The sequence below is a fragment of the Phragmites australis genome, chromosome 7 (genome assembly GCF_958298935.1).
Source record: "Phragmites australis chromosome 7, lpPhrAust1.1, whole genome shotgun sequence".
Lineage (NCBI taxonomy): Eukaryota > Viridiplantae > Streptophyta > Magnoliopsida > Poales > Poaceae > Phragmites > Phragmites australis.
Window position 1 is genome coordinate 37,747,654 of NC_084927.1, and position 17,072 is coordinate 37,764,725.

At 43.0% G+C, this 17,072-nt stretch overlaps 3 protein-coding genes across 3 annotated transcripts; all 3 read left to right on the plus strand.

Annotated features, from left to right (window-relative positions):
• The first annotated feature begins 383 nt into the window (after positions 1–383).
• LOC133925252 (pyruvate kinase, cytosolic isozyme) lies at positions 384–4,911 on the plus strand. Its single transcript, XM_062371156.1, has 3 exons — positions 384–869; positions 2,200–2,661; positions 3,830–4,911. Exons 1-3 carry the CDS (start codon positions 597–599, stop codon positions 4,640–4,642), a joined length of 1,548 nt encoding a protein of 515 aa, XP_062227140.1. The 5' UTR covers positions 384–596; the 3' UTR covers positions 4,643–4,911.
• A 2,498-nt stretch (positions 4,912–7,409) lies between these two features.
• Positions 7,410–10,979, plus strand: LOC133925253 (uncharacterized). Its single transcript, XM_062371157.1, has 10 exons — positions 7,410–7,655; positions 7,754–7,982; positions 8,081–8,170; positions 8,280–8,449; positions 8,566–8,708; positions 8,807–8,987; positions 9,131–9,734; positions 9,900–10,012; positions 10,119–10,359; positions 10,435–10,979. Exons 1-10 carry the CDS (start codon positions 7,513–7,515, stop codon positions 10,687–10,689), a joined length of 2,169 nt encoding a protein of 722 aa, XP_062227141.1. The 5' UTR covers positions 7,410–7,512; the 3' UTR covers positions 10,690–10,979.
• A 3,902-nt stretch (positions 10,980–14,881) lies between these two features.
• Positions 14,882–15,970, plus strand: LOC133925254 (NDR1/HIN1-like protein 6). The gene has a single exon (XM_062371158.1). It carries the CDS (start codon positions 15,028–15,030, stop codon positions 15,781–15,783), a length of 756 nt encoding a protein of 251 aa, XP_062227142.1. The 5' UTR covers positions 14,882–15,027; the 3' UTR covers positions 15,784–15,970.
• The last annotated feature ends 1,102 nt before the right edge of the window (positions 15,971–17,072 follow it).

The window sequence follows — 17,072 nt, forward strand, 5'->3', positions numbered from 1 at the left end:
AAACCAAAACTCAATTACTCTACTCAAACAAATACAATTAACCAAATATTTTTTTCAAAAAATATAACTCTAACTTCCTATCCATCAAACTATATAATATACTTCCTATCCATCAAACTATACAATATACTAGTTCCGTAAAACTCATAGTCAACGGTACGGTAAAGGAGACTGACCGTCGAAAGCAAATTTTATAGAATTTAATCCTACAAAAGACTTTCTTGTGTGATGATACGTATTCACTTATTCTCTCACGTCTTTAACTCAATCATTAAATTATAAAATAAATAATATAAATAAGATTGCAAAAAATCTTTATTGGAAAGGTACCGTAGATTTTGCTCTCAGCTGTGAGCCCACCACTTCCCTCGAAAAATAGACGCGAAAAATAATAGAAACATTAAAATTCAGTGGTCACTCCCTCTCATCCGGCTTCCACCTCCGCTCGCCGCCTTCGCCCACGGAATCGCGAAATTCCCCATTCCTCCTCGGTCTCTATAAAACTCGGCAACCAAATCTCAAATCCCATCTCGCTGTTACTCAACACCACTCCCCATTTCGGATCGCCGCAGCTCCGGAGAGACAAGGAGAGCGCGATGGCGAACATTGACATGGCGGCGATCCTGGCGGACCTGGAGCGCGGCGACGGCGGCGGCGACGCGCGGCTGCCCAAGACCAAGCTCGTCTGCACGCTCGGCCCGGCCTCCCGCACCGTGCCCATGCTCGAGAAGCTGCTCCGCGCCGGCATGAACGTCGCGCGGTTCAACTTCTCGCACGGCACGCACGAGTACCACCAAGAGACGCTCGACAACCTCCGCCAGGCCATGCACAACACAGGCATCCTCTGCGCCATCATGCTCGACACCAAGGTCCCTCACCCTCAACTCTCTCTCTCTGTGTGTGTGTGTGTGTGTGTGTCGCTTCTCCGCTTGCTCCGCTCGACCTGCTTGACTTTACATCATGCACCGGTGTCCGCTGCTGTGTTTCTTATTAGTTGGATCGGGCCAGTCAGGGGGTTGGTTCCGTCTGGTACCGGATGATTGGACTGGGATCTACTGATCTGCCGAGTGGGACGAACTAGGTTTGAATTGGAGGTAGCATAGTTGAGTTAGGAATTAGGACCCGAGCTTTGGAGCGATCGAGTCTTGAGTTGAGGGGTTAGATTTGCCTGCTGCTCTACGCTTGCTTTGTTGCACAGGCGTTGGATCTTGGATTGGGTGAGTCGGTTAACCGTTGACGGTTAAGGCCGGATGATTCATGAATGCATTTTCTCATGGGGTAACTTTGGACTTTTGTTATATGGACCTTGTGACGATTATGGATTCGGTAGTAGTCCGTGTGTTTATCGTTCATTAGGTTGTTGCATGTCAACATGTTGGTGGAAAGGAAGCAATTCATCTTGTATTTTTTAAGCTAGCTTTAGATTTTGTCCATGTTATTTTGTCCAGTAGTACTTCTGGTATTGTGTTTAACTGGCAAATGAATACTTGAATGTTCGATATGAGGCAGTTTGGCTACTTATTGGTTACACTATAAAATTATTCTCTTTCAAGGCTTTGATGATTAGTGGTCTCGAATGAGTGTTGGAGCCACTAGGTCGCTATTTTGACCCTGATGAGTTTACTAAGGGGCTTTTAGATCTTCCTCTTAACTCCGTTAACGCATACAATGTGCTCTGTTAATGCATACAATGTATATGATTAACACATACACAAGCTAGTGCATCCTTAAGATTAGCTAGTGCATCCTTAAGAGTTCTTTGTCCACTAGTAGTTTGTGTGTTTAATTGGCAATAGATTAATTGAATGTTTGTGTATTTGAAGTGCTTTGGCTGTTTTTTAGGGTGTAATATCAAAGCTTTCTGTCTCTCTAGATGTTTAGGATTGGTGGATTTTAAGTGATCTGATTTCCGATTCATTTGCTTGGCTTGATACAATGGTCAACACGGAATGAATTTTCGAGTTCCTTCCTTGCTGTCAGTTGTCACATTGTTCTTCCATTTTGTGGTGTTTCTTTTTATAGCTCACATGGTCATATATGTTGGTTTCCTTTGTAGCTCAAATTGGCTACAAAATAGACTTTCTGCACTTGGTTTCTTTTATGTCATTCCATGATATTTATTACATATTCCGATTGAATACTTGTTCGTATGATATTTAAAGTATCTGAACCCCTTTTAATCTTCTTTGATTGCTGCAGGGTCCTGAAATTCGTACTGGATTTTTGAAGGATGGTAAACCAATCAAGCTAACTAAGGGTCAAGAAATCACTGTTACTACTGATTATGATATCAAGGGCGATGAGAATACGATCGCTATGAGTTACAAGAAACTACCTGTAGATGTGAAGCCTGGAAATGTCATTCTATGTGCTGATGGCACGATCTCCTTGACTGTTCTGTCTTGCGATCCTGATGCTGGAACTGTGAGATGTAGGTGTGAGAACACTGCAATGCTCGGAGAAAGAAAGAATTGCAATTTGCCAGGAATTGTTGTGGATCTTCCTACACTGACTGAGAAAGATAAAGAAGACATTTTGGGATGGGGTGTTCCAAATGATATTGATATGATTGCTCTATCCTTTGTCCGTAAAGGTTCAGATTTGGTGAATGTCAGGCAAGTTCTTGGGCAACATGCCAAGCGCATTAAGTTGATGTCAAAGGTCCGTATGTATTATCACTGTTGACTTTTAAGGGGTTTTATTAGTTACTTTTCTTTCCATAATTTGTTCCACTCCAATTTATGTTCTGTGTTGAAACCATGAAATAGTGCTGCATGTTTGAAACCACGTTCTGCAACAGGGTGTCTGAGATGTAGTGCTTTCAGTAAGTTGCTTTACACTTTAATCCTTTATTGATACACAATTGGAACCATGCTTTATTTAAATCTCTCCTATGAACCTGACAGCCAGTTTGTGCAATAGCATGTAAGTGGTATATTGAGCACTCTTCTTCTACATGCTTCCTACCAGTGGCGGACCGAGAATTTGACGATTGGGTATTCAGTATTAAAAAAAAATATTTAATCTAAAATACGAGAAATCTATAGTAGCGTAAATTTTAAAGTATAAATTGTTTATAGTAGAGAAGTTTCAATTAATTAAGAGAAATTACAAAATACTTAAAAGAAAATTATAATTTAACTTTGTGTTCCTTCATGGTTTGGAAACGTTAAATGATGTCACTATCCTTAACTTGCACAAAAAATTCACGCTCAACTGCTGACTGCCGAACTGGACAGTCACAACATGGAGATCATGAACTCTTGATGCTTGTTGCTGTGGTATGAGAAGGTGGGCTCTTTCTAGTTAATAAGCCGAGTGGAGGATGAATAGTAGCTTGGACTCACGATTTGCTGAGTGGTCTGATAGATTAAAGCAGCAAACAAGTAAGTTGGTCTAACTAGAGATATATATATGTAGTATAGCTGCTGTATAATCAATTTTTCGCAAAAAAATTGGGTATTCACTTGAATACCCATGCATCATGGTGGGTCCGCCCATGCTTCCTACTAGGATAGTCCTTGCCTAAACTACAATGTTTCACAAGAATTTTTACTTCACTTTTGGTTAGCAAAATACCCAAAAGGAATTTTGTTTCTTTTTACCCTGCATTTCCTCCCAGTAAAGGTTCATTCCAGATCTTGGTGCTCCTACAATTGATCCAGATTATATTGAACTTATTTACTGCAATGTAACTGAAATTCTATAGTTTCCTGCTATAATTTCATTCACTTGACATGATGATAATGTACATATAGCATTTCTTGTGATCATATTGGTTCCTATGCCATGGATCTGGATCTGATTTCTTTCATAACTTGTTATGTAGGTCGAAAACCAAGAGGGTGTTATAAACTTTGATGATATCTTGAGGGAGACTGATGCCTTTATGGTTGCTAGAGGTGATCTTGGAATGGAGATTCCTGTTGAGAAGATTTTCCTTGCACAGAAGATGATGATCTATAAGTGCAACATTGCTGGCAAGCCTGTTGTTACTGCTACTCAGATGCTTGAGTCAATGATCAAATCTCCGAGGCCAACTCGTGCTGAGGCCACTGATGTTGCAAATGCTGTTCTTGATGGAACTGACTGCGTCATGCTCAGTGGTGAGAGTGCTGCTGGAGCATACCCCGAGGTTGCTGTGAAGATCATGGCTCGTATCTGCATCGAGGCAGAGTCTTCCCTCGACTATGAGGCTGTTTTCAAGGCGATGATCAGGTCTGCGCCGCTTCCGATGAGCCCACTGGAGTCTCTTGCATCCTCTGCTGTGCGAACTGCCAACAAGGCCAGGGCTACACTGATTGTCGTCTTGACTCGCGGTGGCACCACAGCCAAGCTGGTCGCGAAGTACCGGCCCAGGGTTCCAATCCTCTCCGTGGTTGTCCCTGTGCTAACAACCGATTCATTCGACTGGACCATCAGCTCTGAGGGCCCGGCAAGGCACAGCCTAATATACAGAGGTCTCATTCCCCTCCTTGCCGAGGGCTCTGCCAAGGCTACCGATTCAGAGTCCACAGAGGTGATCCTGGAGGCAGCACTGAAGTCGGCCGTCAAGAAGCAGCTGTGCAAGCCTGGTGACGCCATTGTAGCTCTACACCGTATCGGCGTCGCTTCTGTCATCAAGATCTGCATCGTGAAGTGATCATCAGACACGATTATTTGAGTCCCAGGGTTTCGCATCGCTGGGATTCATGAAACGGAACTTCTCTGCCTGTTTTAGAACTCCATGTTTCAGAGACAGTTAATTACGCGCCCTGCCTGCATTTTGCAGGATGCCTTTATTTACATAGATTTGAGCTGGTAAATGAGGAGAGAGGACTCCATTATGCAGAACTCTACTACTGTCTATGTTCATTGTCCTGTATTTGGCAGGTAGTTTTTTAAAATTAAGTTGAAATATGCTTTAGTATATATGTGATGAGTTATTGATAATGTTGAATTTAAAATGACTTTAATTGATATGAGCTTATGTGTGTGATCTTATTTATGGTTAATTAAAGTTTGAATTAAAACAGACTATTTTAGAGTCTAGTAAATTATGCCTCATCGGAACATCCGGTGTGTAGGTTTTTTTTATTATATCGGATAGTCTGGTGTTACGGTGAAGTGAGTATTGAAGTATTTTTAATGTTGAAGTAAAAATAGAAGTAAATATCGGATGGTCTGGTGATACATGTTGAGAGCGTTGAAGTATTTTCTACAGAAAGTAGACTTTTGGTGTTAAGTTTGATTATGTATGTCGGATAGTTCGGTGTTGAGATTGTGAATATCAAAGAATGCATTCGATTTTTTTAAGAGAGGTTGCAAAAGTGTGGTTCGGTGGATTGGTATGCGCTGGAATCTGGTGATGTGCATAAGATCATCGGAAGCTTTTAGCGGATTTTTTTTTTCAGAGAGCAAAATTTTTCTAGAACAGATAGTGTTACACTCACCGGATGGTCCGGTATTCAGAATTAGAACGTATCAGAACATCCAGTGTTCACATTTTTTGCAGGATATGCTCTGAGTTAAAGTTTTTGATTTTGTGCTAATTTGGAGATATTTTGGAGTGTGGAGAAATATGTTTGCTTGTTTTAAGGTGTGTATGTGACGGATGAAACTTGGCGGTTGACGGCGGGTGATTGTGGCTAAATGGGTGTTTGATGCTGGAAGATCAAGGAGGGCTGGACGAAGTGAAGGGTAATCCTATTTGTGCACATGAAGGTCAAGCAAGATATGAAATAAAGTATAAAGACAGCGTGTTGATAAAATCAAGCGAAGATGATGTCAGTGCAAGTGACAAGGCGGTCTGAAGGATCAGGAGCTGGAGAGACTTATCGGCGGTCAAAATCGCAAGATGTAGAACACGAATCATCATCAAAGTGTTTGTTTCAGTGAAAGCAAGTGGCAGCTAGTTACACTTTGAGAAGTATGGTAGGGTTTCATGGTTTGATCTCAAAACCATAAAAGGACTGGAGGAGTACATGGTATCATCGTAAAGCTTGCGTCGAGACGAAGCTAAATCAATGCGTCCAGGTCATCCGATTAATACAGAAGAAAATGGATCAAAATACTCTCGGTAATAGGTAGGAGTGTGCTATAAGAGATGGGTATTTTGGAAAAAGTTAGAAAACTTAGGGTCAAGTTTTTAGACCTATAAATAGAGGGGTATGGCTATAGAAGAGGATAAACCAATCATTTGAGCTCCTTGTGCTACCCATATGAGAGTATTGTGTTAGGATTTTAGAGGAGAGGAGGATGAGTGTTTAGTCTATATAATATGCGAGAGTTTTAAGAGGAAAATCTTTATAATTCACTTAAAATAGGATTGACATCTTTGAGTAATAAAATTTATTTTGTTTCGTATGCTTGAATTCTCCTTCTTCTAGTTTTACTCTCTTAGTTCTCTTACCTTGTGTGCAAGTATTTTCTCTTTTGTGTTAATTTTCGTTTTTCCTTTTGAGCTAAAATTTTAATACATTGGGAGGTTATTCTTCTTAATGCTATAGGCATAAAAATCATATATACATGTATATGTGATAGGGTCTTAAATTCCTTTGCTTTTAGACCATTGTCTTATAGATCTTTTTTACCCGGTATTCATACTTTTATTCTTGAGTGATCTTTTCTCAAGATTCAACATTCGTGTGAGGATGAGTCATATATTGATTTGTTATGGAACCTATTATTCGATGCTAACCATAAGACCCACTTTTTATTAAATCTTCTAGTTTAGTTTTTGATCTTTCTTCAAAGTTTCCAAAATTTTTAGTTAGATGTAGTTTTTCCGTTACTATTTGTATTGTGTTCTGTTGTGATTTTCTGGTAGAAATATGTTAGGTGTTTGAATAGGAGAAGATCATCAATTCTATAAAAAATTTATTGAGACGTCTATTCACCCATTTCTAATTGTCACTCTCAATCTTACATTTTTCTGGTAGCTGTTTTTATAACGGAGGACTCCTTTTTGGTGGTGATGTCGACACGTATGGTAATAAGATTGGTATCATTGTCGGTATCTATTGAGTTCGATTAAAAAGCGTTTTGAGCAATATGATGATGGGACGTGCCGTGGATTTCGCATTCGTCTCTGTTTGAATCATTGTGCTTTTGTCAGCAGTGCAAATCACAGCTTAGGATAGGTTTCAGTTTCCTCTTATCAATGTTTTGGAGGATAGTAAATCTCTAGACAAATTTGTGCAGAATACAAAATGTGAAAAACCCACGCTAAAGTTACCAAAGTTTTAGGCCATGTTTACCTCAAAATTTGTGGTTTTGAGTGCAATTTGCTCCTGTTTTTTTGAAGAGACCGCAACCTCGTTCAATCGTACTGTACTTGCTTTGGAAGCCACGTTTCAATTTGCCGTCGAGTTTGTGCGCTGCTGCTGCTCACTGGACGTCCGACCCCGGCAGTGAGGCGCGCGCCTAACCGTCCACGGGAAGGGCAAGAAACGCACCACCGGGCAGTGAGGCGGGCGGCTTGCAGGAGACGGAGACAGGCGATGCCTTCCTCCTGCTCCGCCGCCACCACGGATGGGTCTCATTGAGGGCCTCTTCGGCGGCGACCACAGCAGGGGGAGGGGCAACAAGGGGCACGGCAGCGCTGAGGAGAAGGCGGGCATGGCCATCCCTCCCCTCTCGCCCACCGCCGCCTCCGTCGTCCGCCGATGTGCCCGGTCCGTCCATCTCCCGGGTGTTGCTGGACGCACGGCGCACTCGGTTTCTTGACGCCAAAATTATCGTGACGTGACATTGCATCGCGTGGCCATGGCAGGATCGCAGGCGTGCCGGTGGATCAGCTGCTCCGGCGGTTCGACACGGAGGAGCAGGGCGGCCGGCCGCTGGAGTACGCCAGGAGCGTCGTGGAGTACTGCTCCTGCATTGCCCTGCGCGTCGAGACCAAGCGCCAGGATTACCTCGGCGACAGGGAGTTCCACTCGCTCACCTACGACCTGATGCTCGCCTGGGAGGCGCCCGATGAGGAAACCGACGCCGTGTTTCAGGTGAGATCGAATCTCCGTCGTAAAAACAAACCGCGGCACCATGTGATGCATCATCCATATCGGAAACCGATCAAGACTGATTTTTTTTCACGATACAGAAAACGGCATTCAGCATTCTCCGCGACGACGCGGACGACGACGACGGTGGATCCATATTCTATTCAAGCCCAACGCAGATGGCCATTCAGGTCCTTCCATTGTTCTTCCTGTATATGCTCTTGTTCTTGATCAAACCCTTCCATCAAATGCTTGCTTTGCATTGCATGATCGTCTTCGTTGTGTGGAATTGATGACTAGGTCGATGGGAGGAGGACGGTTGGACCCGAGGCATTTGCCAAGATTGCTCCTTCCTGCCCAGCCATGGCGCATCCCATCACCGTTAGTAACCTGTTCGACGCGCTCACCAACTCTACGGGAGGCCGGTTGCATTTTCTCATCTACCACAAGTACCTCAAAAGCTTAGACCAGTAGGTGCATGTATTGCTCAAACCTATTTCATTCTCTGAATGATGGCATTATGGATAAGTAATCGGTTGGTTACTTTCACTGCGTGACTGCCTTACTGTGGCATCTCTGATGCTAGGGTGCTCAGCTCTGCAAAACGTATATCGGATGGACACAAAGCTCCTGCCATTCAGCTTTCGGACGGTGAAGTAATCCTCGACATCCATGGCGCCGCAACGCCCAAGCCGGTCCTTCAGCACATCGGGACGTCCACATGGCCTGGTTAATCATCTTCCTTATGGTAATTTTGATCAGTTCCGGTGAGCTGTTCTTCTTCACAAGGCGCTTAATGTGTAAGGGCTGCACATTACATAATGCAGGGAGGCTCACACTGACGAATCACGCACTCTACTTCGAGGCTATCGGTGTCGATTTCTCATATGGCGAGGCTGCTGTGTATGATCTGGCAAGGGACTTGAAGCAGCTCGTAAAACGTGAGTCCACTGGGCCATGGGGTGCTCATCTCTTTGACAAAGCAGTCATGTACAAGTCTAGCTCAACGTGAGTAATTGATTCCTACAGAACAGAAGGCTTTATTCTAATGCTCTTGACTCTTGAGTAACCAAAAAAAGCTACTGCCTTTTTTTTTCACAATGCACCGCAATCTGCAAGTACGATGGCTAATGTATATTTGCTACCGACAGAAGCGAACCCGTGTTCTTCGAATTCCCTCAATTCAAAGGCCACACTCGCCGAGACTACTGGTTTGCGGTGATCAAAGAGGTGCTGCACACGCACAAGTTCATAAGGAAGTACATGCTTACAAATTTTCAGAAGGCAGAGGCTCTTTCAGTTGCGGCGCTTGGAATTCTGCGGTACCGCACAGTGAAGGAGGGCTTCCACATATTACCGGCACATTTTAAGACCACCCTTGCCTTCAACTTAGCAGAGAAACTGCCCAAGGGGGATAAGATATTGGAGGCACTGTACGGCGAGCTGCAGCAGCATTGCTCAAGATTCAGAGGAAGCGAGGATTTTGCACAGAGTAGTTCAGATGAATTGACACTTGCTGACCCCTTCCCGCTTTCAGCGTATACAATGGTGAGGATGGGTTTGCTGGCACTGAAGGAGGAGGACAATACTGAGGAAAGGGATTTCACGGCTCGAGATGTGCAGATAGGAGGAACTAGCTCGGTGCAAATGGCTCTAGAGCGATCGTTCGGTTATTCGGGCAGAGTGGAGGCGGCACGGGCAACGCTTGATCAGGTCAAAGTGGAAGACATAGATACTAATGTAGCTGTGTTGAAGGTATTGCTCTTCATTTCATAGTAGTTCATCATGTTACACAAGATTCTAAATCAGGTACTGGAACTCTGAAACGAAAACCACAGGTCTAAGGAACCATGTCGGTATAGCCTGATCTTGTTTGAAGAATAACAACGTAATAACGGTGGTTAATTCCCTCCTATTCAGGAACTACTATTTCCTTTGATTGAGATAGGCAAAGTACTTCTTGCTTTCGCTGAGTGGGAAGATCAACTTAACTCATATGTCTTCTTGTTCTGTTTCCTCTACATGGTATATAGGTATTGTTTCTTGATCATTGATCTTGTTATATGAGACAGCTTCACAGCGTTTCTGCAAATTCCAGTTCGAAGGAAGCATTTCTGACCAAAATGGTTTGTACTGCAGTGGTTGGATCTGGTTCATGTTTCCTGGCTTTTTGCTCGGCTCTAGCCTCTTCATGCTATGGCACAAACACTATGTGAAGGGGCAGTTGATAGGAGCATTTGAGGTCACAACCCCTCGGAGAAGAACTGTCCAGCAGCTCCTGGCTTTGCAAGAAGCCATCTCGCAGTTGGAAGCACACGTGCAAGCCGGAAACATTTTTCTTCTCAAGCTTCGGTCCCTCATGCTTGCAGCATTTCCTCAGGTTCTGTTTTCTAGCCATCTTGTTTGCAACTTTGCCATTTTGACAGGTGGAATTTGATTTGATGCTTGGTTTCAGAGCACCAGCAAAGTTGCGGCTGCGTTGGTCGTCATGGCTGCGGCATTCGCGTTCCTGCCGTTGAGAAGCATCATCCTGCTGGTTGTGCTGGAAGCATACACGAGGCAGATGCCGGTGAGGAAGAAAAGCAGTGAGAAACTGGTGAGGAGGTTGAGGGAGTGGTGGCTCCGGATTCCAGCTGCTCCTGTACAGCTCCTGAGGCCTCAGGACACTAGGAGATGGAGACCGAGGTTGAGATCGAGACAAGCAATCTAGAAATGTTGGATTTTTTACCCGTACATTCTTCCGAGTGGTAGAAATGTTGATGTTATATGGACAGGATTAAAGTGCAGAGGAAAGAAGAGTCTGGGTGTAAGCTGGGGCCTGTTCTTGGTCAGTGGAACTAAATGAAATAATGGTGTCTTGTTTATTGTTGTAACAGATTCCTTTCGTTGAAATGGCCGGTACCAGTTGGGCAAAATAAATGGACGGGGAATCATATGTGTTGTAGCAGTCAACAGCAACTGATCATTAAAGTTGATTTCTTAACATATTAGTACCGAATAATTGTTTGGGTGTTTTATGGTGGCACGATTAATATAAATGGGGAGTTTGATAAGATGATGGAGCAAGTGTTGAAATTTGAAAACTCATCTTGCTTCGATGAAATTGTTAATCGGGTTAGATCAATTATGAATGTTGATGCGGATGCATGTGATGTAACTATACGTGGAAGGTTTGATACTGGACGGGGTGACAGGGCTCACTATGTTATCATAGAGTTGACATCAGAGAATGATTGGAAGCTATATAAGGATTGTGTGAACGGTTCTCAAGTTTATTGCGTGGAGATTGTAGTTGATGTGGGTATAGGAGGAAGCTCGATGCCATCGGTTCAAGATGTGTCAGGTAGTATTAGCTAGAAAGTGGATCCTATTGAGCATTTGACTTAGGAAATAACCGCTATTATCCCAGAGGTGGCCGATGTCTCCGAACTCGTCGATATTATAATTCCAGATGTACCTCGTGCCTCTGTTTAGGAGATAGTTGCTGGTGATTCAAATAACTTTGATTTAGCTATAGTAAGTAACGACTTCGACAATGGGGTTCTTAGGGATGAGGAGGCTCAAGCAAATGTTGACAAAATACCCATCTTTTCGTCGAACGGTGATGCCAAAGATGAAAGTGATGAGGTAGAAGAAGATGAACACTAGTCACCTTCTTACGATGCTCCAGATAACTTGACAGCACCACCAAATGATGCTTATTCCGTCATGCAATATCACGATCCACCTCATCTTTATCATTCCCATTAACAAGGTACAACCAACATAGGATATCAAAACAAAAAATATAGATATTATGCATAAAATTAACCATATCCTTACCAACCACATGCCCGCAGTAGTACCCCACACTAAGTTCGGAGGAAACTATCTCGTATCGAGCTTTCACATCACAATTGCACTTCCTTGGACGACGTGGTTCTATCACCATATTCTCTTTCATTTGATCATCTTCGTCATCTATCCATTCACCATCAGTACCATACAACGAATCCTGAAAGTTACAAGTAGCATTGGCATTGCATTAAAATTCATGATACAAGGTATATAATATCTAATTCTACCTCATTCAAATTGTAAACAAGCATCTATGCTCGATTTTTACCTTTGTCATCCCTTCCTAACAAAAGTAAGAAGATCCCCAAAAGGTTCACACAAGCATGCTTCGCTTCCCACACTTGCACAACGCAGGATTCGCTACACATATTATGCTCACTTCCCACTTCCCGCTTTATCCATCAGTTTTGGTGGATTTGGTAGAGGAGGAACCCAATAAACAAACTTGTCATATGGATTCAAATACTAACTAAACTGTTTCACCTTCAGAATTCTAGGGTCATATATCTCAAGTCCATCAATCTATAGAAAGAAGTAGCACATCTCCCACTTCTGCAAATTATTAAAACATCATGTCAATAAAAGTAATATCATATGCTTCCATCCTAACTCATAACAAATACTCACTCACACGATAATCCTTGCACAGGTAGAAAATGTGGTCAGCAATATCTTCATGTAGTGACTGAAGGACCAAAGCAGGCTTACCATAGTCACAAGTCTGGACGAGGAGAGCGGGAGGAACGGGGGCATCCTTGCCACTAACATCAGGATATTTCTTACCTATGTGTACCCACTTTTACTTACACCATAAATTAGTCGTCATACCATATAACTGCAAATCCATTACGAATTTGACATGCACCAAACACTTTTACATTCAACACTACTAAATCCTATGCACTACAAGAGTCAATTTTGCAACACAACCTACAAGAGTAAAATGATCTACATAAAAGTATAATAAACATGCTACATTAAGCATCGAAGAACAACAATAAATAACTATTAGTTAATCTAACCAAATTTTAATATTGTCATCACCTAATCTCCAAACCCTATGTAGTAAAAAAAAACCATCTAAAACTACAGAGAAAATCAAAATTAAATAGATGCAATGGAGTATTTACCTTTAATGAGCAATCCCTTTGATCTGGGTCTGAAATCGATGGATTTGATGAAAAATTTAGAGAGGGAAAAGAGGGCAAAAGCAAGGTCCTCATGCTCGGTCTGAAAGGAGGAGGAAGAAAGGAAGAGGGAGCCAAGGCCTTTGGCACGATAGACAGTTGCGACTCAGGGTTGCCACATTAGCCCTACATGGCCACATATAAAGACATCAGGGCTAATATCAGCGTGGTCATCTTGATCATGCCAATACATATGGTGTGACCACGTTAGAGAGTCACGTTAAGGACTTTGGCGTGATAAAAAGGACTACTTCTTGAAAAATTAGTTTTTTCTATCTTTAAATATAGCTAAAAAAATCCTGCAGCAGCTAGCTTTGGTTCTTGCTTGGGCTGCTAGAATCAGTTGATCGAACGCAGCAAACGGGAGGAACGGGAGATCCTTGCAAATAACATCAGGATACTTCTTAGCTATGTGTGCCTACTTTTGTTTACATCACAAATTAATCATCATACCATATAACTGCAAATCCATTACGAATTTGATATGCACCAAACACTTTTACATTCAATACTACCAAATCATATACACTACAAGAGTCAATTTTACAGCACAACCTAATAGAGTAAAATGGGCAAAAGCAAGGTCCTAATGCTCCGTCTGAAAGGAGGAGGAGGAGTAAAGGGAGAGGGAGGGAAGAGAGCATGATCTTGAGTCAAGCCAAGGTCTTTGACGTGACAGACAGTCGCGACTCAGGGTTGTCATATAAGCCCTACATGGCCATATATAAAGGCTTTAAGGCTGATATTAGCATGGTCACCTTGATCACACCACATGCATGTCAAGTCACGCTAAGGATTTTAGTATGATAAAAAAAACTACTTCTTAAAAAATCAATTTCCCCCTATTTCTAATTTAAAAATAGCTAAAAAAAACCCTGTGGCAGCTAGCTTTGGTTGTTTCTTGGGCTGCTGGAACCAAAGCTCAGAAGAGCATAAGAGGAGACCCGGCTCAGTTTATACTCTAACACGGAATCAGTTGATCGAACGCAGCAAGCGAGGGAGTGAACGCGCGAATGAGAAGTGGAAAAAGTTCGCCGGAAACCGCTTCGCTGATCACGTCACGGATGAAAGCTTTCCAAATGCACTCACTCCCTCTGAACATTCAACACATGAACAACACCGGTGGATGAAAGCTTTCCAAATGCACTCACTCCCTCTGAACATTCAACACATGAACAACACCGGTCAAATGGAGCATGCTTACCTGCAGCGATTGGCAGGCATCTTCCGGGCAATTATTCAACTCTTTCCCTTCCCTGATACGTCAACGGTGAGCTCGACATGACACGATCGATCGGATCGAATCTCTGTCGACTCACACACTGGCCGTTCGTTCAGGCCAACAAGGGATGCCATCCACCGTACATGCATGCAGCAGGCTCGCGGTCTCGAGTCGGCGGCGAACTGGCAATTTCAAGTATGCAACCATTCAACACATGATCTCACATGGATCTGCGTGCAAACGCGCACGCGCAGCGCGTACCATTCGTAATATCACGAGCATCATATGTTTCATAAGGAAAGCTTTGCTAACTCTTATTATTAATTACATCACGAAGATAAATCACACAAGACTTTAGAACATGATCATTATATTTTTGATAATTAAAGTTTTATTGAGTTTTATCGTTATATTAAAAAGATATAATCGTAGAAAAGTTCATCTTTATCTCTACATAACTCAAATATACACAATTAATATGGACATCACATAAGACAGTTATGCGATTTCTTCTTCCACTAAACAGAAGGAAAAGACAATCACGTCGCCATGGGCCATGGCAAACCAAGTCAAGAGACCCCGATAATCCACGGTCTAGAAGCCAAGCCAAGCCAAACTAAACCAACCATTCGGACGCGCGTTCCATCGCATATAAACCCGTCAGAGAGCACCGATGAGATGAGACGCTAACTTTTCACCAAACCAAACCAAGCCCACCGCGCTGTGTTGCACGCGCCGGTCTCTTACCTTGAATTCGTGCAGGCAACTCGATCGGCCGGAGACGTACGTGAAGAGCGCAAACATGGCAGACTACCATAAGATCCACCCGGTGACTGTGGGATCGCCGCCGCCGGACCAGGCCAGGGGCAAGAAACTGAGCCACGACCAGCTGCAGCTGCCGGTCACAGCCCCGGCGCCGCTGCCCCCGCCGCCGTACGCGCCCGCGCCGCTGCCCCCGCCGCGACGTCGCAAGCGGCACAGCCGGTGCTGCAGGTGCATGTGCTGCACCTTGCTCGTCGTCCTCGTGCTTGTCGTCGCGCTCGGCGCCACCGCGGGGATCCTGTACCTCGTGTTCAGGCCCAAGATCCCCAACTTCCACGTGGACCGGCTCATGGTCACGCGGTTCGACGTGAACACCACGTCGATGACGGTGAACGACGCGTTCGACGTTGACGTTACGGCTACCAACCCCAACAGGCGCATCGGCATCTACTACGACGGCGGCGAGGTGACGGCGTCGTTCAACGGCACGAAGCTGTGCAGCGGCGCGTTCCCGACGCTGTACCAGGGCCACCGGACCACGGTGCAGCCACGCATCTCGCTCACGGGGGAGACGCGGCTGGACAGCGCCGTCGCGGCGCAGCTGGCGCAGCAGCAGCAGGCGGGGTTCGTGCCGCTGACGGTGCGAGCCCGCGTGCCGATCCGCATAAAATTCGGCGCCATCAAGCTGTGGAAGATGACGGGGAAGGCGAATTGCAACCTGGTGGTGGACAGCCTACACGCAGGCACTAAGCTTCGCATCCGATCCAACAGCTGCAGCTTTAAGCTCAAGATCTAGAGGTTTTTCGCTTAGCTTTAGCTTAAAACGACCGTCCTGACCCAAGCATGAATGCATGAGCGATCAATAAGCTGAGTTCAGAAGGTGGTACAGATGTGCAATATTACTGTTGTAAATCCATTCTTTCTAGGCATGTATATCCATTAGCTGAGTGTAATAAGCTCCTATATGCATTTAAAATTTCCAATTGCTATGAATTCGTTACAACTAAAATAGCAAAGCATAATTGATACTTATAAGTTGGTTATTTTTTTTTCTATATTACTACCACTGGATTTGTACGGAGATCATAGTGTTGTTTAATTGGATATTGTAGTAATAAACAAAATATGAGTTATTCTTGAGAAAAATAAGTCAGCTGCAAATAAACAAATTCCTTTTTGACTAGTTTAGTAGCCAATGGGATTTGGGCTTAAAATTCCCTACTAAAGTCGCATATGCATAAAGAGAGTAACAAGTGCATAATCATATCAATTATATTATTATTTGAGTGTTAAAAGGAGCCACCATATTCACTCTCAAGGTCACGAAATTATCACGTTAATCAAAAAAAGAAAAGGATTTATACCACTCATTGTTATGAACATCTAACGGTCTAGATTAAACCAAAGAGTCCATATCAAATACGATTAATAAATAGCTAAATTCGGAATTAAAAATTATGAAAAATTAGAAGTTCAATTTCCATACAGTTTGGGAAGCAAAATATCTAAATAAAGATCCCAAATAAAATAAATAATAATTGAAATTGAGGTTATAATAGAAAAAAGAAGGACCCAAATGAAATATAGTCTTAGAAAAAATAAATTATTATAAAAAATCAAATACCTAAATAAAGAGTCCATACAAAATACAATTAATTAAATGTTGTTGTGACAAAATACTACAACGAGGCTAACCACATTATTAATGTAAACCACCTTGCTAGTTTCACATATATCATTGAGATTAATTAATATGAGTTTGGGATTTTAAATTTGTATCGCAGCTTGTGCTGTGGGGCTCTGGGCAGTGTCTTCTTTAGCGTGGTCAGTATTTCTTTGTAATTCTGCACCTTGAGAGTTCCTAGCTCTTTTTCTTCTTAACTATTTTGTCCTATTCTTATTGTATATCAAAGTGTGGAGTCCAAAAACAAAGCACAAGTGAGGATGTTTCTAGCGATAAGAATTTTTTTTTCAGAACAAAGCCTCCCCGAATTTTATTACCAGAAAGCAACGAAATTATAGATAGAACGGACATACGCACCAAAAATAATTACAGAGAAACGATCTAACGCTAAGATAATATGT

Bases quoted from the DNA above. Each gene is read 5' to 3' on its own strand.
- LOC133925253 (XM_062371157.1), top strand. From the start codon at position 7,513: ATGGGTCTCATTGAGGGCCTCTTCGGCGGCGACCACAGCAGGGGGAGG. The intron at 8,171-8,279 runs GTCCTTCCATTG...ATTGATGACTAG, and splicing joins CAACGCAGATGGCCATTCAG to GTCGATGGGAGGAGGACGGT. The intron at 8,450-8,565 runs GTAGGTGCATGT...CTCTGATGCTAG, and splicing joins TACCTCAAAAGCTTAGACCA to GGTGCTCAGCTCTGCAAAAC.
- LOC133925254 (XM_062371158.1), top strand. From the start codon at position 15,028: ATGGCAGACTACCATAAGATCCACCCGGTGACTGTGGGATCGCCGCCG.
- LOC133925252 (XM_062371156.1), top strand. From the start codon at position 597: ATGGCGAACATTGACATGGCGGCGATCCTGGCGGACCTGGAGCGCGGC. The intron at 870-2,199 runs GTCCCTCACCCT...TGATTGCTGCAG, and splicing joins CCATCATGCTCGACACCAAG to GGTCCTGAAATTCGTACTGG. The intron at 2,662-3,829 runs GTCCGTATGTAT...CTTGTTATGTAG, and splicing joins GCATTAAGTTGATGTCAAAG to GTCGAAAACCAAGAGGGTGT.